This window comes from Aquarana catesbeiana, linkage group LG04 (assembly GCF_042186555.1).
Source record: "Aquarana catesbeiana isolate 2022-GZ linkage group LG04, ASM4218655v1, whole genome shotgun sequence".
NCBI lineage: Eukaryota > Metazoa > Chordata > Amphibia > Anura > Ranidae > Aquarana > Aquarana catesbeiana.
This window is the reverse complement of record NC_133327.1, coordinates 382511164-382535913: the sequence shown is the minus strand read 5'-3', so window position 1 is coordinate 382535913 and position 24750 is coordinate 382511164. Positions and strand designations below refer to the sequence as shown.

The 24750-nt window shown below is 42.5% G+C and overlaps 1 protein-coding gene across 2 annotated transcripts in view; it reads right to left on the bottom strand.

Moving 5' to 3' along the window:
* Nucleotides 1–24750, bottom strand: part of LOC141140222 (amine sulfotransferase-like) — a 92835-nt gene that overhangs the window by 8005 nt on the left and 60080 nt on the right. The window contains exons 6-7 of one of the 2 annotated variants that reach the window (XM_073627142.1): nt 15300–15480; nt 8318–8383 (exon numbers count right to left, since the gene is read on the bottom strand). In XM_073627142.1, the coding sequence (XP_073483243.1) occupies nt 8349–8383; nt 15300–15480 (216 nt within the window). In that variant the 3' untranslated portion in view covers nt 8318–8348. Of the gene's footprint in view, nt 1–8317; nt 8384–15299; nt 15481–24750 lie in introns of those variants that run through there. The other variant, XM_073627141.1, reaches the window with a different exon arrangement.

Genomic DNA, 24750 nt, shown 5'->3' with positions numbered 1-24750 from the left:
TAGTAAAGTGTAATTTCTTCAGTGTTGTAACATGAAAAGATATAATAAAATATTTACAAAAATGTGAGTGGTGTACTCACTTTTGTGAGTTTCTTTATTTATTTCTACACCTCTGAAGAATAGTTTTCAGAATAAGAGCATGAGGAAGTGGTGAGTTTGAATATTTTCACCATTAAGTATGAAGATTTGTTAGAAGCTAGTGCCAGGCCCGGATTAGCATAGGGGCTATTGGAGCTGTAGCTCCAGGCCCCCATCATAATATAGGCCCAAACTCTCTTGCCAGGGCCCGGCCATCGGCCGCCAACCATCGGCCGCTATATAATACATTGACATTGTCCAGCAGGCAGCTGCATTATTTGTAGGCCCATTGAGTCAGTCAGCTGAACAACATTTAATCATGGGCGCCGGGCTGTGGCTATCATGCAGAGTAGAGCCTCTTGCGGCGTGGGCGTTGCCAGTGCGCCAAGGCTGAGCGTGCTCCTCCCCTGTAGGTGTAGCTTGATGTCCCGGCCGGCGTGACGTCATCCAGAGGCTGTCTCCGGTGTCTCATGAGGCTCGATTGCAAAAGGAGTGCTGTGCGGGCGGTGCTGTGAGGGCCAGGAGAAGAAAGGATCTACAAAACTTCAAGTAAGTAAGCCATGAGCGCTGGCCCGCTGGGGAAGTCACTGTCAGACAGATAAGTCCTAATTGTTGTGCAGAAGAAGTGTGTACCAATACTGGCTGAAATGGTTAACTTTCTTTTTTGGGGGGGGGGGGGGGGGGCATGGCTATATCAGTGCAGGCAGCCAGCCCATCAATGTCCATTAGTGCTTCTCATGAGTGCCATCTTTCAGTGCCAGTGCCCTCTATCAGTGCCCAGTAGTGCATCTCAGTGCCACCGTTCAGTGCCAGTGCCCTCTATCAGTGCCACCTATCAGTGCAGCTCAGTGCCACCTATCAGTGCCCATTAGTGCATCTCATCAGTGCCACCTTTCAGTGCCAGTGCCCTCTATCAGTGCCATCCAATCAATGCCAGTGTCACCTATCAGTGCAGCTCATCAGTGCCACCTATCAGTGCCCATTAGTGCAGCTAGCCAGTGCCACCTCTCAGTGCCACCAATCAGTGCCCATTGTTGTAATATGTTGGCCGATTTATGTATAATATTGTATTGGAGTGCCATGTTGACCAGAAATTCAGTAGAATTGTCCAAGTCAACTGAATTTTAACATATCAAGGGGACAGCTGAAGACTCTTTGATGTGTTGATCTTAGGCAAGTCTACCTAGGTGTGTGAGGTGAGGTATGGTCTGGAAACCTAATTGAACATTTCAAAGGGTACATTGTTTAAAGGACCATAGAAGAAGTATTTATTGATGGTAATTAGACTTGAGGGGGTAACAATAAGATCAAAGAGTATTTTGGGTTGACCTAGCAGAAACTCCCTCCTAGTGGACTAGTATTTCATAGAGGACATTCAAGCTGGCATTTAGTTTAAGTTAGGCTTGTCTGTGTATGCACAAACAGACCTAGGAAATGGGTCTCTGAATTATATACTCTGTCGGATTTTTTTGTCATCTGTGGACTTTGGACTTTGTTCTGTGTTGGAAGTCAATAAAGTGCATCTCTCTGGAAGAATTGGGTTGCTGCGGAAGAGTACTTACTAATTAATTCTCATACCCACGATACCACTATACAATATCCACCCAAAATATATTATTAAATCACTACACCCATCAGTGCTGCCTATAAGTGCCCATCAGTGCAGGCCATCAGTGCCGCATAATAGTGCAGCCTCATCAGTGCCACCTTATCAGAGCCCATGAGTGCTGCCTGTCAGTACCTATTAATGCAGCTCATCAGTGCCACCTATCATTGACCATCAGTTCTGCCTATCAGTGCAGCTCATCAGTGCCAGTGCCACCCATCAATGCTGCCTATAAATGCCCATCAGTGCTGCATAATAGTGCTGCCTCATCAGTGCCGCCTTATCAGTGCCCATAAGTGCTGCCTGTCAGTGTCGCCTATCAGAGCCCATCAGTGCTGCAATCAGTGCCCATTAGTGCAGCTCATCAGTGCCCATTAGTGCAGCTCATCAGTGCCAGTGCCACCTATCATTGCCCATCAGTGCTGCCTATCAGTGCATCTCATCAGTGCCACCAATCAGTGCATCTCATCAGTGCCACCCATCAGTGCTGCCTATAAGTGCCCATCAGTGCAGGCCATTAGTGCCGCATAATAGTGCTGCCTCATCAGTGCCGCCTTATCAGTGCCCATACGTGCTTTCTGTCAGTGCCGTCTATCAGAGCCCATCAGTGCTGCCCATTAGTGCAGCTCATCAGTTCCAATTAATGCAACTCATCATTGCCAGTGCCACCTATCATTGCCCATCAGTGCTGCCTATCAGTGCAGCTCTTCAGAGCCGATCAGTGCAGCCTCATCAGCGCCGCCTTATCAATGCCCATCGGTGCTGCCTCATTGGTGCCCATCAGTGCCTATCAGTGCTGCCTCATCAGTGCCGCCTAATCGATGCCCATCACCATCAGTGGTGCCTCATGTCATTGGTGGTTATCAGTGCCACCTATCAGTGTAGCATAATCAGTGCCCATCAGTGAAGAAGATAAATTACTTATGGCAACATTTTATAACAAACTAAGAAAAAAAAATTTTTTTTTCTTTAAATGTCTGTCTTTTTTCATGTTTAGCAAAAAATAAAACCCCCCAGTGATGTTTAAATACCACCAAAACAAAGCTCTATTTGTGTAAAAAAAAGAAAAAAATGACATATGGGTACAGGGTTGCATGACCGCACAATTGTCATTCAAAGTGTGACAGCGCTGAAAGCTGAAAATTGGCCTGGGCAGGAAGGGGGTAAAAGTGCCCGTAGGAAAGTGGTTAAAGGATAAGTTCACCTTTGGGAACATGTGACATGTTCCCAATTCCCACTGCAGCATCTCCCCTATCCACTGGATCTAGTGACAGCAAGAGTAGAATCTTCTCCCTGAACTCGCTGTCACTATATAAAAAATACATAGGGGGTTATTTACTAAAGGCAAATACACTTTGCACTACAAGTGCAAACTACAAGTGCAAAGTGCATTTGAAATTGCACTGAAAGTGCAGTTGCTGTAGATCTGAGGCCCACCTAAATCCTCAGCCCCAGGCCCATGATGCTTTTAATCTGGTCCTGGCTAGTGCCATATATTTTGTCTTGGGGAAGCAAAGCATCTTTGTAATTACTGTTATTGACAGAACCAGTCAAGTTGGCCCAACTGAAATATTTCCTGATGGAGAACAGAGTAGGAGCATCGTGTTCATTAAAAGAATATGAGATAGAAAGAAGGTGTATTATGAGTGTAATTTGTCCTGGTATAACCCTAAATCTGGACTATGATACAAATAAATCCCTCGTGTTCAACTTTTATGAGCAATGAGTGAGCAAATAACACCAATAACAGTCACACTGCTGGCAAACTGCACGTTTTCTTTACTCTTCCTGGTACAATATACAGCCTAGAAGTTTAAGGTTAATATGGGAAGAGCAGGAAGCATTACTATGACAAAGAGAATGAAGCAAATAATTATGAGACTGACAAATACACACTGAGATTGGAGCATGAAGCCATTAAAGATGTTGATTCTTGCAAGGTATTTGAGATTCCTACTTGGAGGCCCTGTGAGAGAAAAGGGGTACATTTGCATATGGCTTCTTGCTATAAATATAAAAAATGAATAATGATATCAGGACTGCTTCTTGACGATGCCTTGTTGTAGCATGCTGGAATATATGAACTGCCGAATGAGCTACTATAAAATTAGAGCTCACTACTATAAGATTATAGCTCACTACTATAAGATTAGCGCTCACTACTATAAGATTATAGCTCACTACTATAAGATTAGAGTCACTGATGATGAATATGAAAAGGACTCTTGTGTAGTGTGAAACTCTCTGAAAGTTCTAGAGTTTAGTTTTTTGGCACCTACCTTACGTCTGTCATTTAATTAACTTTATTTTCCCAGTGACCTTGCATTTTTAAATCATATATATATATATATATATATATATATATATATATATATATATATATATATATATATATATATAGTTTTCTTATGAAGCTAAGGAAGAGAAAGCCTGATGACATTAATTGACATGACAGCCTGCGTTAAAAACACGGGTTTAGTTGCTACGCATTTGCAAAGGCTTGCATAAGCTGCAAGGCCTCTTCACTGCACCCTGTGTATGCTTGCAGTCCTAATGCTACTGAATTTATAAGTGTCCCCAAAATGGAAGCAGATTTCACAGTTCCTTTAAGGGGGATCGGGCTGCCTCCAGGCCCACCTGTCCCTCACCTATCCATTTAATGCATGTGCTTCCATTGTGGAAACGCTTATAAATTCAGCAGCGTTAGGACTGCAAGCATACACAGGGTGCCGTAAAGAGGCCTTGCAGCTTATGCATGCGTTTGCAAATGTGTGCTAACTATACCCCTGTTTTTAACACAGACTGTTGGACAGGTTAATTTGGTCAGTTGCAGACTGGTTGGTGAGTTGAGCTATGGAATGTTCTGTTTTTGTCTTTCATGTGATTGACCTTCCATGTGCTCCTTGCTCTGAAGGCCAGTTATAGGTGGGGGCAGGGGCCATTTGTTTGTTACTGGTGTATTCGCACAGCCCACATGCAGAGCCCGCCAGGAAGTCTCACTGCACTGCGCTAATCACAGGCAGTGAGACATTTCCCGATCTCTGCAGCCGCACATCGGGAAAATGTCTCACTGCCTGTGATTAGCGCAGCACCGTGCCAACTTCCTGGCGGGCCCTGCATGTGGGCTGTGCGAACACCCCGGAGCTCATCCTTACTGGGGACACACTGTACACCTTTGCTGCCACTGTGCTCTTGCTGGGTGTCCAGTGTGCTCCTGTTCTTTTAAGGGGGATTGGGCTGCCTCCAATCCACCTGCCCCTTATCTATCCATTCAATGCATGAGTTTCCATTGTGGAGATGCTTATAAATTCAGTAGCATTAGGACTGCAAACATACACAGGGTGTAGTGAAGAGGCCTTGCAGCTTATGCATGCGTTTGCAAATGTGTGCTAACTAAACCCCTGTTTTTAAAGCAGACTGTTGGACAGGTCTATTTGGTCAGTTGGCAGACTGGTTGGTGAGTTGATCTTTGGGACTGTTCACTGTTTACTTTTAAATTCTTCTTCAGATTTTAAAAGAGGAGTATGGGAACGTTTTTTTTTTTTTTTTATCATACTTACTTAGGTCCACCTAAGTAAGTATGATTAAAAAGAAAAAAACAAACATTCCTACACTTCTCTTTTAAAATGTCCCCTGCCGGCTCTAAGACTGAGAACCGAGTGATCCAACACCACTGATCGCTTTGGCGGAGAGCAGGTGCCTGTCAGTCACCGGCTCTCTGCTCTGCCCCACCCCACTGCCCACTGGACAGGAGCGGCCAGCTCAGGCTCTCAGTGGCTCGCTAAAATCCTGAGCCGGTTGCCACTCAAGGCATATGGGCTGGTCCCGACCATACCGTCACAATCTTTCCAAAGACTAGACTGGCTCTGTGAATTCAGCCCGCTGTCTGCTAAAAATGGGTCACAGGAGTGCAGAACAAACTGAACTTCTGTGATCCACAGAAGAAGTACAGCCAAACTAGCTTTGACTATACTTCTCCTTTAAGTGCCTTAGTAAGCTGATTCAGGTAAAAGCAGGTGCGTCAAGATGGGAATGGTCTTCAGACCTTTGAATAATTGGTCATATTTTTTGCTGAACAATAGGCACCCAATGGGTAGTTCATCACTGACTAACAAACAGGGTTCTGTGGCCATTTTATCAGATAAATCTATATTTTGGGTAATTATGCACCAGACAGTGTAGACTTTGGCCCTCCAATGTGTGTGGATTTACTATGAGACCCAGCTCTTTCATCACTTTAAAACCTGAACTCGTAAATGACGAGCCCATTGTGGTGCGCCCATTTATCGACGCACCACATTTTTTATTTTAGCTATGCCACGCCTACAAATGCATGCCCCGTCCCCTAATTATAATGCGCCTACAGCCAAAAGTGTCCCTAAAAATATTTTTACAATGTTGGCAACAAAGCTACAGGTGACTAGAAGGTCCATGCTGCATTTCATCATTTATCTATATAAAAAAAATATACATATCTATCTATCTATCTATCTATCTATCTATCTATCTATCTATCTATCTATCTATCTATCTATCTATCTAGAGATAAATAGATAGATATCTACATCTATCTATCTATGTCTAAACCACTGGCAACAAAAGTGAGTACACCCCTAAGTGAAAATTTGGGGGGGCGTGGTCTGGAGCCGTTCTAACATGGATGCCTGACTCCTGTTCTCCCACACACCGGAGCAGTAAAAACGAGCCACAGGGATATCAAAGAGCGTACCAGACATAGGAAAGGATGAGCGAAGCTCCTCAGCCACCCGCAACTCGAACCGGGTTCACAGCCGCCAGGAAACATCCCCGCAATGTTTAGAATCTCTGCTGGAGAAGGCCACACAGCTCAGAGCAGAAATGCATGCTGCCCTGCAGCTACGGTCTCCTGAGTGAAACAGCACACAGCGTGATGCTGACTTACAAATGGTGGCTATGGACATTAAATCCACACTGACTGTGGCGATCACAGATCTCAAAACGGACATACAGTCTATTGCAACCAGGATGGGGTCAGTGGAACAGGCCTCAGCAAGCCATATGGATGCAATTAGGCAAGCACAAAAATCCTCAGACATGCACCTGTCACATATCATAGAATTACACAGGCACCTAGAGGATCTCGATAATCGCGGCTGTCGCCACAATATACGCATAAGACGAGTCCCAGAGCCTACCGATCAGGATCCTCTGGAAAAAACAGCCTCAACCATCTTTAATGACCTATTAGACACAGTGCCATCCTAATAGCATTGTGGGCCCCTGGGCAAAGTAATGCATTGGGGCCCCCACAAGCCTGCACTACTGCTCACCAAACGCAACCCAATCCCAGGTAGCAACCAGGATCACAAGAATGTATGTCCCCAGTTCTAAAGACCTCCTGTCTCCATCCCTCCCTCTATTGCGGGTCCCTCCAACCTCTTCACCCTGCATCACTTCCATCCCTCTGTTACTCTATCCCTCCCTTCATTATCTTTCCACAACTCCTTGTGCCTTATATCCCTCCACCTTTTCTATCCTCCATCACTTTCATCCCTCTAGTATTCTGTCTCTCCCTCTTTCTTTCCATAACTCCATCCCTCCAACCTTTGCTTCATCATTCCATTTCTCTGTCTCACTCACATCCCTCTATGCCTTGCTCTATCCCATCATCCATCTCTCTGTCACCCAGTCTATACCTCCATTCTTTAGGGCTCTTTCACACACATGTCCGTTTTCACGGACTCCGCTTGCTCAGCAGGGATCGCTCCGCTGAGCCAACGGATAACAGGTCCGTCTCTGTTCACTGTGGAGAGACGGACCTGTCAGAGCTCCACTCTCCTCTATGGGGGATCGGATGAAAACAGATCTGCCTGTACGTTTTCATCCCATCTGCCAGAGGGATGGACAATAGGGTTTCCATCCATCTGGATTAGCAGATTGGATGCCAGCAGACAGGTCACCGCTGACATCCGTCGCTAAATAGAGGTGAATGGAGCGTCCGATCAGGTCCACCTAAAAAAACTGACAGACAGACCTGAACGTGTATGTGTGAAAGGGGCCTAACTCACTCCTCACTCTTTCCATCTCTCTGTCCATCCATCTCCCCCATCATTACTACTCTCTTTCCATTATAAACAAATAAAAATACTCCAGTGCGCTTTCACACTAACTTACTACTTACTAAAAAAAATATGAATAATAAACACCTTAGGACCATCAAGCACAATAATCAAATGTATAATGATCATATGTTTTAAAAAACACACTATACAACACCAGCACTTTTCATCTACAAAACCAGCCTGATCTGTGATATTGCTGCTGCCTCCCCTCTCCTGGCATGCTGGCATTTGTGGTGCCACAGCCTGACGCATGAGGTGGTCATACAGGAGAGGAGGCTGTGCCTGGTGAGCAGATAATGGATAAGGACAGGGAGGTGTAATAGAGATTGGGGGGAGATCTCAGAAAACGTGCTCCCTTTAGAAACAGAGCAGTTCACAGCCACACACAAAAACGATCTAGTGTAACAGCATGAGATAGGAGCCTGCTATACAGAGCCCATCCTCTCCCCCTTCTCCTGCCCACTAAGATAAGCCACCGACAGGACTGCATGTTGTTCAGCTAGCTTACCTTAGGCTAGGCTGAACTCCGTCCTCCACTGCAGACTGGCTCCACTCCTCCCCTCTCAGCTTCTCCTGTGAGCAACTTGAATAAGGTGCGCTGAAAGAAAGGGGGGATACAAATAGATTCACTCACTCAGATAGATGATGGGAGACTCTCGGTCTCTGCCGGCTCCATCCGGGAACTGCACATGCGCAGTTGAGCCGAGAGCGAGTACTGCATCCCCCTAGATCGGAGCCAGCCCTGATGGGACCCCATGAGTACTTGGAGCCCCTGGGTAAGACGACCCTGGGTCGCTGGGCAGGTGGGGCCCCCCAGGCAAGTGAAGCCCCCAGGCAACTGCCCAGCATGCCCATGCGAAAAGATGGCCCTGATTAGACAGGCCACCAGACTCTCCCATAGAATATGAGAGAATTCACAGAGCCCTCAGACCAAGAGGACATGACAATGATCCCCCAAGAGTTAGTATATGTTGTTTAGTCAACTTTCCTCTAAAAGAAGCTATCCTGAAAAAGGCCAGGGAGAAAAAAAACGTGTGATTTTCAATGGTAACTAAATAAAACTGTACCAAGACCTCTCAAATATAACATTGCAGCAACGCAGAGCATTACGCCAGCTGCTAGATCTACTGCGTACCAGAAGCATTCCATACAGATGGAAATTTCCGTTTTGCCTATCAGCCACATGGAGAGGCTATACTGCCCTATTACACACTCCAGATGACCTCCAAGCAATCTGCGATTCACAAAACATTCCTACTTAGTGGTTCACGAATGGTATAATTATTTTTCGCTCAAAGACACGTGGATCGAAGTTACTAAAAACAAGAGCCCAAAGACACAGGGATCATCGTTGTAGATCACCATCAGCCCAACTAAATAGGAGAGGAGAAGGCCAGGACAGTCCTGGATTGTCCCCTTCACACCGCAGGGATCGTATGGATCACGCTGACCAGATAGACACCCGAATAACTTTAAAGACAATATCTCCATCATACCTTATATTCCACCTTTAAACCAGTAACTGAAACACTGACACCTTAACAGCTGTCTCCGATGGAACTGTCTACTCTCAAATATACACTGATTTCACCAATACCACTCCGCAGCTAACAGCCTCCATTTTTTATTAATTGTTTATGCTTATTTGTTTTCTTCTCGCTTTTCATATCCACAGCGCATATCAGATGAACTGCCCTGAAGAAGGAAGGGAAGTCTGGACATCTATAAGTCTTATGCGCTTGTAGTATTCGATCATAGGATACTCGTGAGTACTATGTGTATGACGTACAAATCTCAACATACGAGGAGTCTTTTTTTAATCATAAACTCCGAAATCCTTCATCTTACATAATACCATGCCCAGAATTGATGAAGCAATTATACTAGTCACAAGAGATGTATACATTTATAATACTGAACTGCTCCTCTTTGTCTATACCTAGGCTATACATATAAAGGTGTATGTGTGGCCTACTTATAATAGTGGTCATTATATGTATGTTCTATAATACTCTGCTTAATAGAAAACATAAACTAACGATGCCCTCCTGGTGGTCGACTAATCTATAAAATGATCACTTTGCTGATATGATCTATGTCATCCCCAATTCATTTCACATATGGAGATATTTGCACCTCCATCTGTGAAACACTACAATACCAAAAATTGTCAGGCTAACACAATTTTTATCCAGGGAATCAAACCCCTCATGACCAGCAGAATGGATCGCATATAAATATGTTAGCTCTATGGCTTTCTTAGTTGGTTTTGTTCTAAATCATTTATACAAACAAAATTTAATATGTTTACCTGTACTAATGGGTGGATTAAATTTTTCATAATGACAAAAAAGTTTAACTAACTAGATAGAATTTACTAAGATTAATCTAAGCTCAACTGTAATAATGACTCCTGCCACTGGAGGGCAGTATACTACTGATAAAATAAATGATTGTAGGGCTATGAAGGGATAAATAAATATATTTGGGAAAAGGGTTACCCCAGATCGAGTTTTCAGAATAAGTCAATGCTATATATATGGGATATTATTAACTTGCAGGCATGGATTATGCAGTCATTTTATAGATAATACTTATCAAAGGTAGATTCTCAGAGTCCCTTTTATAGTAAAGTGTGTTATAAGAGAGGAATTTATAGCCAAGACTGCCAAAATTAAAAAAAGAACACCAAACTAAAATTAACATCCTCATATCTCAAATCCACAAACTTGAAAAAAGACATGAACTCACTATGGCTACCTCAACACTCACTGAGCTAACTCAAGACAGAGATCAACTTGAAGAGGAACTCAATATAAAACGAAAAGGCAATATATCCTCAGACATAAAATATATTATGAACAAGGCAACAAGAGTGGGAAATTGTTAGCAAAGGTGGTACAAAACAAAAAAAGTGCTACCACGATACACCAAATTAGAGATAAACATGACAAATTTCACTCATCCAACGAAGAAATAGCCAAACAATTTGAACAATACTATCAATCCCTATACAATATTCCTTCCAACCCCAAATGTCCACAAAATTCAGAGAAAAGGACACATCTCATTCGACAATTTTTACGAAAATACAGCCCATCTCCAATCTCAGTAGACACCACACACGAATTAGAATCTCCTATCTGTGATGTGGAATTTGACAAAGCAATTAAAGGGGTTGTAAAGGTTCGTGTCTTTTCACCTTAATGCATCGTATGCATTAAGGTGAAAAAACACCTGGCAGTCACCGGCCCCCTAGCCCCCGCATTTTACTTACCTGAACCCCTTCATTCTGTCTTTCTCTCCACGGGCTCCCGGCTCTTGATTGGATAGATTGATAGCAGCACAGCCATTGGCTTCCGCTGCTGTCAATCAAATCCAATGACGCGGGCGCCGGGGGGCGGGGCCGAGTCCGGCATTCTGTGTCTATAGACACAAAAGCTTAACTCGAGAGTGCGCCCACAAGGTAACCCCCTCGGGGAATCGCTTCTCCGAGAGGGTTATCAAATGTGGGGAGGAGCCACGAGAGACGCCAGGGGACACCAGAAGAGCAGGTTCGGGGTCACTCTGTGCAAAACGAGCTGTACACTGGAGGTAAGTATGACATGTTTGTTATTTAAAAAAAAAAAAAAAAAACAAGGCCTTTGCAGTCACTTTAAGGACATGAAACTGGGAAAAGCCCAAGTACCAGATGGTTTCCCTTTAAAATATTACAAAACATTTTCAAACATCTTGAAACCACGCTTCCTAGCAATCTTCTACTCACTTTAGACAGGAAAAAACCCACCATCCCAACTCTTAGAAGCACACATAGCGGTAATCCCTAAAGATGGAAAAGATGAAACTCAGGTCACAAACTATCGTCAAATTTAACTCATAAACGTGGACGTAAAAATCTATGCCAAAATACTAGCAAATAGACTTATACCACTGCTTACATCCCTTATATCATTAGACCAAGTCGGGTTCTTTCCCAGAAGAGAAGGCTGGAACAACACAATAAAAGCACTCAATATTCATCATTGGCTAACATCAAATAAGAAACAGGGCTTCTTTCTCTCACTAGATGCAGAGAAGGCTTCGACAGAGTGGCCTGGGACTACATGGACGCAGTGTTATGCTCTATAGGCATTCCACCCCAAATGAGATTAAGTGTCCGTGCGCTATCTTCCAATCCAACAGCAAGAGTATGAGTCAATGGTCACCTATCGAACGCCTTTAATTTGCACAATGGGACGAGACAGGGCTGCCCTCTATCCCCATTATTGGTTGTCCTTGCGTTAGAACCTTTGTTAAATAAAATATGACAAAATCCAGATATAAAAGGCTTTAAAGTACACAATCAAACATATAAACTGGCAGCTTTTGCAGATGATATGCTCTTATTCCTACCTGAACCACACATAACACTCCCTAATCTCATGCATGACCAATCGGTATCAAATTTAAAAATGAATCATTCCAAATTAAACACTCTCAATATTTAACACCAGACTCAATGACATTATGCCAAAAAAACTTCCCCTTCACATGGTTCAGAAATGCTTTAACATATCTTGAAATTCAAATTCCTACCAATATGTCAGACGTTTTTAACTTACGAAATTATTACCAGGCTGCTCACTTAGCAAGAATTGTGGATTGGAATATACACAAACTGGTTAAAGATTGGGTTTCCATAGAACACATACAAATTCCACAACCCTTAAAAACCCTTCCTTGGATACATCCAAAACATCATCCATCGGCGGCTAAATCCCACCCTCTAATTGGTCACACTTTAGATATCTTTTGCGAAGTTTCAAAAACCAGCAACATCTTGGTTGGGTCCCCTGACTCAGCTGAAAGGCAACCCAGATTTCCCCCAGGACTAGAACAAAACTTTCTCTAGAGAGATTGGCCCCATAAAGACATTCTGACTAAGCACTCCTTTAGAGGGAACATTCTCAAATCAAGAGATGATATTAATATAGAAATTACCCAGAATGTCATACCGCAATGGAACTATATACAAATAAAACACTACTTGACCAAACATGAGGCAGCTCACACATGGACAAGACCTCTCACTACTCTAGAAAATCTTTGCTCCCAAAAAACTCCACAAAGACTTACCATTTCTATCTTATATATATCTTTCTTTTGGGAATTAAATGATTTCACCAGTACGTCATGTCAAGCATGGGAACGAGACCTCAATATCCAACTTACATCAACAGAATGGGAAACAATTTTTATGTATGCCCACAAAGGATCTCTTAATGTAGCAACTCAAGAATGCGGATGCAAAATTATTAAACGTTGGTACAGAACACCCACCCTGCTAAACAAATTCTATCCCCAAGTCTCTAATAGATGTTGGAGATGTGGAAATGAAGAAGGCTCCATGGTTCATACATGGTGGTCGTGTCCCATGATCCAGACATTCTGGGAAATGGTCCACGACACAATTATTTCAACCACGTCAGAAAATGTAAGCTATACTTCGGCGCAATACCTCTTGCACCACACTAAATATCTAAGAAACAATATCTCAAATCTTTACCTATGTTTATGATAAATTCCGCAAGACATGTATACTGTACCATTGGTGGTCAAAAAATACTCCTTCAAAAAAAGAATAGTTTTGTAGAATCAATCACACTGAGAAAATCAGCATATCACAAGAAAATATCTCAAAGTTCACTTCAACCTGATATAACTGGATACCATCAAGCGGCAATATAACATTATAAGAGAAATGGAAAGAGAAGGGAAAAGATAATGGAAAGGAGAGAGAAGGAAATAATAGATTACATTTGCCCCCCCCCCTTTTTTTCATCTCCATATATTATTTACCCCCTAAATTTAATATCAGTCTAATAGAAATTAGTCAAATACAGATAATTATAACTTTAAAAATATGAATTTATATAGTTATTCTAAGATAAGATGTTTATGTGTATAACATGTTATCGACCCTATATTACAAAATTGCATTTTTGATTACATTAAACGCATCTCATTTCAGTTGTGTAATACTATATGGTTTTGAAACCAAATCTTTTCTAATGTTACTACTTTATATGATGTATGCTGTTTTGATACACAATAACATATATGGAACAAAACAAATTGGGCCCAAAGTGTCAATATTTTGTGGGCCACCATTATTTTTCAGCACTGCCTTAACCCTCTTGGGCATGGAGTTCACCAGAGCTTCACAGGTTGCCACTGGAGTCCTCTTCCACTCCTTCATTAAGACATCATTAATGTCTAAACCGCTGGCAACAAAAGTGAGCACACCCCTAAGTGAAAATGTCCAAATTGGGCCCAATTAGCCATTTTCCCTCCCCGGTGTCATATGACTTGTTAGTGTTACAAGGTCTCGGGTGTGAATGGGGAGCAGGTGTATTAAATTTGTTGTTATTGCTCTTATTCTCTCATACTGGTCACTGGAAGTTCAACATGACACCTCATGGCAAAGAACTCTCTGAAGATCTGAAAAAAAGAATTGTTGCTCTACATAAAGATGGCCTAGACTATAAGAAGATTGCCAAGATCCTGAAACTGAGCTGCAGCATGGTGGCCAAGACCATACAGCGGTTTAACAGGAAAAGTTCCACTAAAAACAGGCCTCGCCATGGTTGACCAAAGCAGTTGAGTGCACATGCTCAGGAGTGTCATGGTCTGGGGCTGCATGAGTGCTGCAGGCAGTGGGAAGCTACAGTTCATTGAGGGAACCATGAAGGTCAACATATACTGTGCCATACTGAAGTCAAGCATGATCCCCTCCCTTTCGGAGACTGGGCCGCAGGGCAGTATTCCAACATGATAACGACCCCAAACAGGACCACTGCCTTGCTAAAGAAGCCGAGGGTAAAGGTGATGGACTGGCCAAGCATGTCTCCAGACCTAAACCCCTTTGAGCATCTGTGGGGCATCCTCAAACGGAAGGCGGAGGAGCGCAAGGTCTCTAACATCCACCAGCTCCATGATAATGAAGGAATGGAAGAGGACTCCAGTGGCAACCTTTGAAGCTCTGGTGAACTCCATGCCCAAGAGGGTTAAGGCAGTGCCAGAAAATAATGGTGGTCCACAAAATATTGACACTTTGGGCCCAATTTGGACATTTTCATTTAGGGGTGAACTCACTTTTGTTGCCAGCGGTTTAGACAATAATGGCTGTGTGTTGAGTTATTTTGAGGGGACAGTAAATTTACACTGTTATACATAGTTTACACCCACTACTTTCCATTGTAGAAAAGTGTAATTTTTTCAGTCTTGTCACATGAAAAGATATAATAAAAAAATTACAAAAATGTGTTTACTCACTTTTGTGAGATACTGCATCTATCTATCTATCTATCTATCTATCTATCTATCTATCTATCTATCTATCTATCTATCTATCTATCTATCTATCTATCTATCTATCTATCTATCTATCTATCAGAAGCATTAAAGCATATACAGTAAATATAACCCTACATGTAAGAACTAAATCATTTTACAGTATAGTTAAAATACGTTACCTTTACGCATAAATGACCCACATTTTTTATCTATAATATTCTCAGGCACGTATTCTTTATTTGCAAGAGGATCTGTTTTCATCTCTTTGAAAGATGCTTTTTTTATCACAATATCCATCGCCTTATCATCTAATTTTATTCCTAGAAATGTGGAGATTTCCTTAGCTACAGACTGCAAGTCCTACAAACATGAGAAAAACAATTTTAGCAAATAATAATAATTATCAATATTTGATAGTTTAAAATAGTTTTGGCAACTTGGATAAATGATTTGCAGAGCCAGTTGTTATCTCTTAAAAACAGGAATCACTTTAAAAACAGCTTATTGCCATACAGAGAAAATCATTTTGAGTCAAGAGGTATTCTGGTTATTATTAGTAAGTGAGCAAACATTATCATTTTCCATCACTTCTAGTGCGGTAAAATGGAATAACACCATTAGATTAGTGATAAACAAAACCTTGCAAGATTTGATTTGTCCAAAGTTTGGCCAATCCCCCAAAATGCTCAGCGAATCTGAACTTTTGAGCGAATTGCATTGCAAAGCAACATGGAAAATACACTAATGTGCTGAATTACAGGTTTGGAAAATGCCTCAAAACTGAATGTGATGTTACAAAACAGTATGATATTCAGGGACAGCATCAGTGACAGCGTACCCTTACATTCCTATTTTTTTCACTTTAACAAATAGCTTTGCTTGAAGACAGCAGCGTCTATATCAAAATCATCTATTATTTAAATTATATAAGTAAAAAATTGCTTTTTCCAGATGTTAGCAGAGACACATGTTTTTCATCAATTATTACTAGGCTTATTTTGAAGGCTAGAAGTAACAGTCACAACAGATCTAAATACAGAGTGGGAAGGGACAGAAGTGTCTTTCTAAAAAATGAGAACTAAAGCCCTCAGGTATGGGTTGATAAAAATTGTCCAATGGCTCCACAATTTGACATTGTTAGTGAAGAAATATCTTTATTTTAACCAAAAGTTTTGGGGTGTAAGCCCTCAGGTATGGTTTGAAAGAAATTGGCAAGTGGTAGAACAGTTTTTTATTAACCAGTTGCCAACTGCCGCATGCCGATGTACGTCGGCACAATAGCATGGGCAGGCATAAGGGCTTACCTGTACGCCCCTGCCTGCCTGTGGATGGGGGGTCCGATTGGACCCCCCCCCCGGTGCCTGCGGTGGTCGGATTAGCTCCAGGAGCGATCCGTGCTGCGGGGGAATCCACTGATTCATGGCCACCCCCTCACGATTGCTCCTGGCGAATGATAATCTTCCTCTGCTGCTGTAAAGTAAACAGCGGCAGAGCAAGTGATATCATCTCTCCTTGTGAAGCCTTTTCTTTCCAGCTTCCGAGGAGAGAAGACATCATGTAGGTTTACACCAACACTACATGTACAATAGAACACTCTAGGCACACTTTTCACGACCCAATCACCCCCCGATCACCCCCCTGCACCTCCTGTCACAGTGACACCATAGCATTTTTTTTTTTTTTTACTGATTATTGCATTGGTGTCATTTGTGACAGTTATAAGTGGTAGGGCAGTTAGTGGTAGGCCCCTTTAGGTCTAGGGTACCCCCCTAACCCCCTCTAATAAAGTTTTAACCCCTTGATCACCCCCCATCACCAGTGTCACTAAGCGATCGTTTATCTGATCGCTGTATTAGTTTCACAGGTGACGCTAGTTAGGTAGGTAAGTATTTAGGTTTGTCAGGTTTTTATAGCATCAGGTACCCCCATATACTACCTAGTAAAGGTTTTAACCCCCTGATTGCCCCCAGTTAACCCTTTCACCAGTGATCACCGTATAACTGTTACGGGTGACGCTGGTTAGTTTGTTTTTTATAGTGTCAGGGCACCCGCCGTTTATTACCTAATAAAGGTTTAACCCCCTGATCGCCCGGCGGGTGATATAAGTTTTAGGGTCAGATAGGGTCTGCGTCGCCCCAGGCAGCGTCAGGTTAGTGCCAGTACCGCTAACACCCACGCACGCAGCATACACCTCCCTTAGTGGTATAGTATCTGAACGGATCAATATCTGATCTGATCAGATCTATACTAGCGTCCCCAGCAGTTTAGGGTTCCCAAAAACGCAGTGTTAGTGGGATCAGCCCAGATACCTGCTAGCACCTGCGTTTTGTACCTCTGCCCAGCCCAGCCCAGCCCAGCCCACCCAAGTGCAGTATTGATCAATCACTGTCACTTACAAAACACTAAACACATAACTGCAGCGTTCGCAGAGTCAGCCCTGATCCCTGTGTTCGCTAACCGTTTTTTTGGCAGCATTTTGATACAGTCGCTAACAATCAGGAGCTTTTTACCTGTGAGTTTCACTACTGTACCACTAAATTTAGAGCCCAAAATGGCAAATCGAAGGTACAGTAGTGAAGAGGCCTACACGTTTCTGAGCATGACAGATAGTGAAAAGGAAGTCACTCATCTGTCAGATTTAGGCTCAGAATACGATCCTGTAGACAGCAGCGGCTCCATGACAGATAGCTCTGACGACGGAGTAGTGGTCCCTGCCAAGCTCAGGCATACCAGAGCCCTATCTTCTTCTGCTGTTGAGGTGCAAGAACCACAGGGCTCTCGTATAGAGCAGAGAAGTACTAGCGCTGCTATTCCTTCTGGTGAACTGGCAAACACCAGCGGCCTAGTACACCCTGGTCATAAATCCAGCACTGCAGTAACACTTGGTGATGTGGCGAGTCCCATAAGTGCAGTTCAAGCTGGCGAGGTGGCAAGCACAAAGTGGGTCCTGCTGCCACCAAGAAAACAAACACAGGCCCGTCGTGCCTGCTGCATTCGCCAGTACTAATTGGGAACCCACCACTTCTGCAACACCTGTACTTCCCCCATTCACTGGCCAACCCGGCATTCAGGTGTCAACAGTTGATTTTACGTCACTTGATTTTTATTCACTGTTTTTCACTGAAGATCTCTATAGATCTATTGTGGACCAAAGCAATTTGTATGCTGGTCAACACATCGCCACTATTCCCTAGTCCTCCCTTGCCAGAGATTGGAAGCCAATTACGGTTTCCGAATTTAAGATCTTTCTGGGCCTAGCCCTCATGGGCATAACCAAAAAGAGTGAGTCGCGGTCATATTGATCTACTGACCCAATTCACCATATGCCCGTGTTCTCTGCTTCCATGGCCAGGGCACAATACGAGCAGATTTTGCGGTTCATGTACTTCAACAACAATGAACTCTGTCATCCTCATGGAGACCCTGGATACGATCGGCTCTACAAAATTCGACCCCTCGTAAACCACTTCAACCAATGTTTTGCAGATTTGTTTACTACCCATCAAGTTGTCTGCGTTGATGAGTCCCTGATTATGTTTTCTGGCCACTTGTCATTCAAACAGTACCTTCCCAGCAAGCGTGCCAGATACAGGGTAAAGATGTATAAGCTCTGTGACAAGGCCACACATGTAGTTTTATGGTTTACGAGGGAAGAGATAGTCACGTAGAGCTGACAAACTGCCCTGACTACATAGGAAGCGCTGGCAAGATTATGTGGGACTTGGTGTCACCCTTATTCGGAAAGGGGTACCACTTGTACGTGGACAATTATTACACGAGCGTGCCATTTTTTAGTCACTTATTTAATCATCAGATTGGAGCATGTGGCACCGTGCGATCTAATCACTGGGGCTTTCCTCAGGGGCTTGTAGACTCCTGTCTTAGGCTGGGGCAGAGAGCCTGCTTGAAGTGTAATAACTTGCTCGCTATGAAGTGGAGAGATAACAATATTTTCGTTCTTACCTCACTTCATGCAGGCACGACTGTCCAAATTACTACGGCGACTGGTGTTGTGGAGAAACCCCTCTGTGTCCACGAATATAACCAAAATATGGGAGGGGTGGACCTCAATGACCAGTTGTTGGCGCCGTACCTAGTTGCCCATAAGGCCAGATGCTGGTATAAAAAAGTGTCTGTATACTTATTTCAATTGGCTTTGCTGAACGCTCATGTGCTATATAGAGCTTCAGGACGGACTGGATCCTTCCTTAAATTCCAGGAAGAGATCGTCAGAGCCCTTCTGTTTCTAGAGGGAGCTCCACCTCACCTTCCCAATCCAAATGCAGTAAGCCGGCTGCATGAGAGGCATTTTCCTCCCGAGTACCACTACCCAACGAGCCCCCCAAAGAAAATGTCGTGTCTGTAGAAAGCGATATAGGCGTGACACCCATTATTATTGTCCCTCCTGTCCTGACAATCCTGGTATTTGCATTGGTGAATGTTTTGAGCACTACCATACACTAGTTGAGTTTTAGCGTAGGGTACAGCATTGCACAGACTAGGCACACTTTCACAGGATCTCCCAAGATGCCATCGCATTTTGAGAAACCCGAACCTGGAACCGGTTACAGTTACAAAAGTTACAGATACAAAAAAAGTGTAAAAAAAAATACACAAAAAAAATATGGAATAAAAAAAACAAAAATAGTTGTCGTTTTATTGTTCTCTCTCTCTCTATTCTCTCTCTATTCTTTTGCTCTTTTTTACTGTATTCTATTCTGCAATGATTTATTGTTATTGTGTTTTATCATGTTTGCTTTTCAGGTATGTAATTTTTTTATACTTTACTGTTTACTGTGTTTTATTGTTAACCATTTTTTTGTTTTCAGGTACGCCATTCAGCTGCAGTGGGGATTTATTTATCTTGACAGCAACAGTGTTTGCTCCCACGATATATAAAGCCATGACTCTAGCGCTGTCGGAGGTGATTTCACCACCACAGTTAAAAAAAATAGCATATATGCCGAAGCATGGGGGCAGCAGGGGCGGAGGAGCGATTTGCTCATACCTTTTGCGGGTGGATGCCCCCATGCTTCGGCATATATATATTTTAGGCACAGGTTGTGTTAAAAAATGTTTTTTTTTTTACTATTTTTTTTTGTATTTGCTTTGCAGGTATGATATGTCTTACTGTTATACTGTAATGTTACTTTGTTTTATTGTTAACCATCATTTGCTTAGCAGGTACGCCATTCAGTTGCAGCGCGGATTTATTTATCTTGACAGTAACAGCGTTTGCTCCCACGATACATAAAGCCATGACTCCAGCGCTGTCGGAGGTGATTTCACCACCACAGTTAAAAAAAAGAGCATATATGCCGAATCATAGGGGCAGCAGGGGCGGAGGAGCGATTTGCTCCTACCTTTTGCGGGTGGATGCCCCCATGCTTCGGCATATATATATATATATATATATATATATATATATATATATATATATATCCAATCATTTCTATGGCCTAAGAAACCAGAAGCTACGGGCATTTCATGACTTAGATTTCGCCGGATGTAAACAGCGCCATTGGGAAATTGGAAAAGCATTTTATCACACCGATCTTGGTGTGGTCATGTGCTTTGAGGGCAGAGGAGAGATCTAGGGTCTAATAGACCACAATTTTTTCAAAAAAGAGTGCCTGTCACTACCTATTGCTATCATAGGGGATATTTACATTCCCTGAGATAACAATAAAAATGATTTAAAAAAAAATGAAAGGAACAGTTTAAAAATAAGATGAAAAAGCAAAAAAAAAAAAAAAAAAAGTAAAAAAGAAAAAAAAAAAAGCACCCCTGTCTCCCCCCTGCTTTCATGCAAAGGCGAACGCAAGCGTCGGTCTGGCGTCAAATGTAAACAGCAATTACACCATGCATGTGAGGTATCACCACGAAGGTCAGATCGAGGGCAGTAATTTTAGCAGTAGATCTCCTCTGTAAATCTAAAGTGGTAACCTGTAAAGGCTTTTAAAGGCTTTTAAAAATGTATGTAGTTTGTCGCCACTGTACATTTGTGCGCAGTTTCAAAGCATGTCGTGATTAGTATCGATGCCTAAGATCATCTTTATTTCATCAAACATTTGGGCAATATAGTGTGTTTTAGTGCATTAAAATTTTAAAAAAGTGTGTTTTTTCCCTAAAAAAATGTGTTTGAAAAATCGCTGTGCAAATACTGTATGAAAAAAAAAAACAATGAAACATGCACCATTTAAATCTTTAGGGCCTTTGCTTTAAAAAAATATATAATGTTTGGGGGTTCAAAGTAATTTTCTTGCAAAAAAAAATATTTTTTCATGCAACAAAAAGTGTCAGAAAGGGCTTTGTCTTCAAGTGGTTAGAAGAGTGGGTGATGTGTGACATAAGTTTCTAAATGTTGTGCATAAAATGCCAGGACAGTTCAAAACTGACCCCATTTTGGAAAGTAGACACCCCAAGCTATTTGCTGAGAGGCATGTCGAATCCATGGAATATTTTATATTGTGACACAAGTTGCGGGAAAAAGAAATTTTTTTTTTTGCACAAAGATGTCACTAAATGTTATATTGCTCAAACATGCCATGGGCATATGTAAAATTACATCCCAAAATACATTCTGTTGCTTCTCCTGAGTACAGGGATACCACATGTGTGAGACTTTTTGGGAGCCTAGCCCCGAAAAACCAAGAACCACCTTCAGGGTTTCTAAGGGTGTAAATTTTTGATTTCACTCCTCACTGCCTATCACAGTTTCGGAGGCCATGGAATGCCCAGATGGCACAACCCCCCCCCCAAATGACCCCATTTTGGAAAGTAGACACCCCAAGCTATTTGCTGAGAGGTATGGTGAGTATTTTGCAGATATCACTTTTTGTGACAAAGTTTTGAAAATTGAAAAAAGAAAAAAAAAATTTTTTCTTTCTTCATTTTCAAAAACAAATGAGAGCTGCAAAATACTCACCATGCCTCTTAGCAAATAGCTTTGGGTGTCTACTTTCCAAAATGTGGTCATTTGGGGGGGTTTGTGCCATCTTGGTATTTTATGGCCTTCGAAACTGTGATAGGTAGTGAGGAGTGAAATCAAAAATTTACGCCCTTAGAAATCCTGAAGACGGTGATTGGTTTTTGGGGCCCCACACGCAGCTAGGCTCCAAAAAAGTCCCACACATGTGGTATCCCCGTACTCAGGAGAAGCAGCAGAATGTATTTTGGGGTGTAATTCCACATATGCCCATGGCATGTTTGAGCAATATATCATTTAGTGACAACTTTTTGTAAAATATTTTTTTTTTGTCATTATTCAATCACTTGGGACAAAAAAATTACATATTCAATGGGCTCAACATGCCTCTCAGCAATTTTCTTGGGGTGTCTACTTTCTAAAATGGGGTAATTTGGGGGGGTTGTACTGCCCTGCCATTTTAGCACCTTGAGAAATGAGATAGGCAGTCATAAACTAAAAGCTGTGTAAATTCCAGAAAATGTACCGTAGCCTCCCTGGCGGTTTTCCCGAGTGTGGCTTGGGGTTAAAATTCAGGACCATTAGCGGTAACCCCGAGCCACACTCGGGATTACATCGCAGGATCCTGGTGCCTCCTTACTTACCTTGTCCCCGGGATCCTGCGATGTCCCCCGCAGTGTCCGAGGGCTCCATCCTCCTCTGAAGCCTCTCCATGCCAGGCTCCGTTCCCTGCGAGCGTCGCGACGCACGGGGGCGGAGCCTGGCGGCAAATTCAAAAAAATTTCAAAATCATAACACATACAGTACTGTAATCTTACAGATTACAGTATTGTATGAAATGATTTCACATCCCTTTTGTCCCCAGTGCTTTGGCCCATGCCCTGCATGCAGTTTTATGTGATATATACTGTTCTTTCTGCCTGGAAACTGGAGATTGTCCATAGCAACCAAAAAGTGTCCCTTTACGTCAAAAGTGGCTTTAGACCAGCTAGAAAACAGCGATATTAAATTAGAACACTTGCAGAATTGAGCGATAGTGAATCGTGTGGAAATTTATTTTATTACTATTTATTTATTTATTTTTTAATTATTTATTTTTATTTATTATATTATAAATTATGTTTTTGTGTTTCAAACTTTATCATACCCGGGATATCTACTAGACTCTGGTTTGGACAGATTTAAGTGTGTTATTGTTAAGATTTACAGACCTACAATATAAAACGCCAAATTTCCATGCAAAATAATTGTACCGCTTTCAGCACCTAAAATCCGAAATAATCATACCGCCAGGGAGGCTAGTTTGTAGACGCTATAACTTTTGCGCAAACCAATAAATATACGCTTATTGACTTTTTTTTACCAAAGACATTTTGGCTTAAATGTATTACTAAAATTGAGTTGATTGGATTTTTTTTTTTTTTTTAAAGTAGAAAATATCAATTTTTTTCAAAATTTTCGGTCTTTTTCCGTTTACAGCACAAAAAATAAAAACCCCAGAGGTGATAAAATACCATCAAAAGAAAGCTCTATTTGTGGGAAAAAAGGACGCAAATTTAGTTTGGGTACAGCATTGCATGACCGCGCAATTAGCAGTTAAATCGACACAGTGCCAAATTGTAAAACGTACTCTGGTCAGGAAGGGGGTAAAACCTTCCGGGGCTGAAGTGGTTAATGAGAACAGGCTTAAAGGCTATGCCCAAATTTAGGACCATGTTGCATGATACAAAACGGATTCTGCTCTGACAGCATGCAGGGGTTCTTCTCCCCCTGTCAGACCTAGAAGTGGTGGGGCTCTGCCCGTAGAGCTGCATCATTCATTCCCAGAGATCTATGAAAGGATGAACTACAAGTCTCAGCCACTATTGTGCAATCGCACTTTAAGTCCATTGACACTTTCTTCAGCTCTTTAATTGAAAGTCTATACCTCAGTACAGACATAAAGCTGCAGGAAGAGTTACCCTTTAATAAGCACTTTTGGGTTAAAAAAATGTGAACAATGAGGAGGTACACTAGGCAGTGTACCTCACCTTTGCAATTCACAGAAGTAAAGCACAGCTTACTAAGGACAGGTTAACGCCTATGCAGGTTGCAGCTGATGCATATTCTGGGTGCATTTTGCATTTTTCGATACACATTTTTGATCCATTGATGTCTATGGAACCAAAAACACAACCTACTGGTCTCTGGCTCTTTCTCTGCCATGTGCAGAACACAGATAGCTGTAGCAGCCAAGCAGCTCCCTGATCTCCTCTCCAGGATGGACCTGCCAGAGCTGGTGCCGCTGCCTGGCAATCATCGAGGAGCCAGTCGGCCAGAGTACCAGGATGACAGCGGTCAGTGTATGCGTTGCACAAAGTGTCCACCCGGGAAGGAGCCAGAGGGGCTAATAGTCTTTTGTTCCTTTTCTCTGTAGTACAGTGGACGAGGCTTGTCCCACCAGCCTGTTACAATCCAGCTTTTCTGGCTTGCATAAGATTACATTTGTACAAAAGTATTATTTTATTAAAGGTACACTACAGTCAAACTTAAAATCCCCCTGTTCCTGGCATCCCACCACCCCACTGCCTGTCACCATCATCTCCATCCTCATCAGCTCCCTGTCCCTGGCATCCCACCACCCCATCCTCTGTCACCATCATCTCCATCCTCATCATAATCCCCCTTTTCCTGGTATCCCACCACCCCACCACCATCACCAT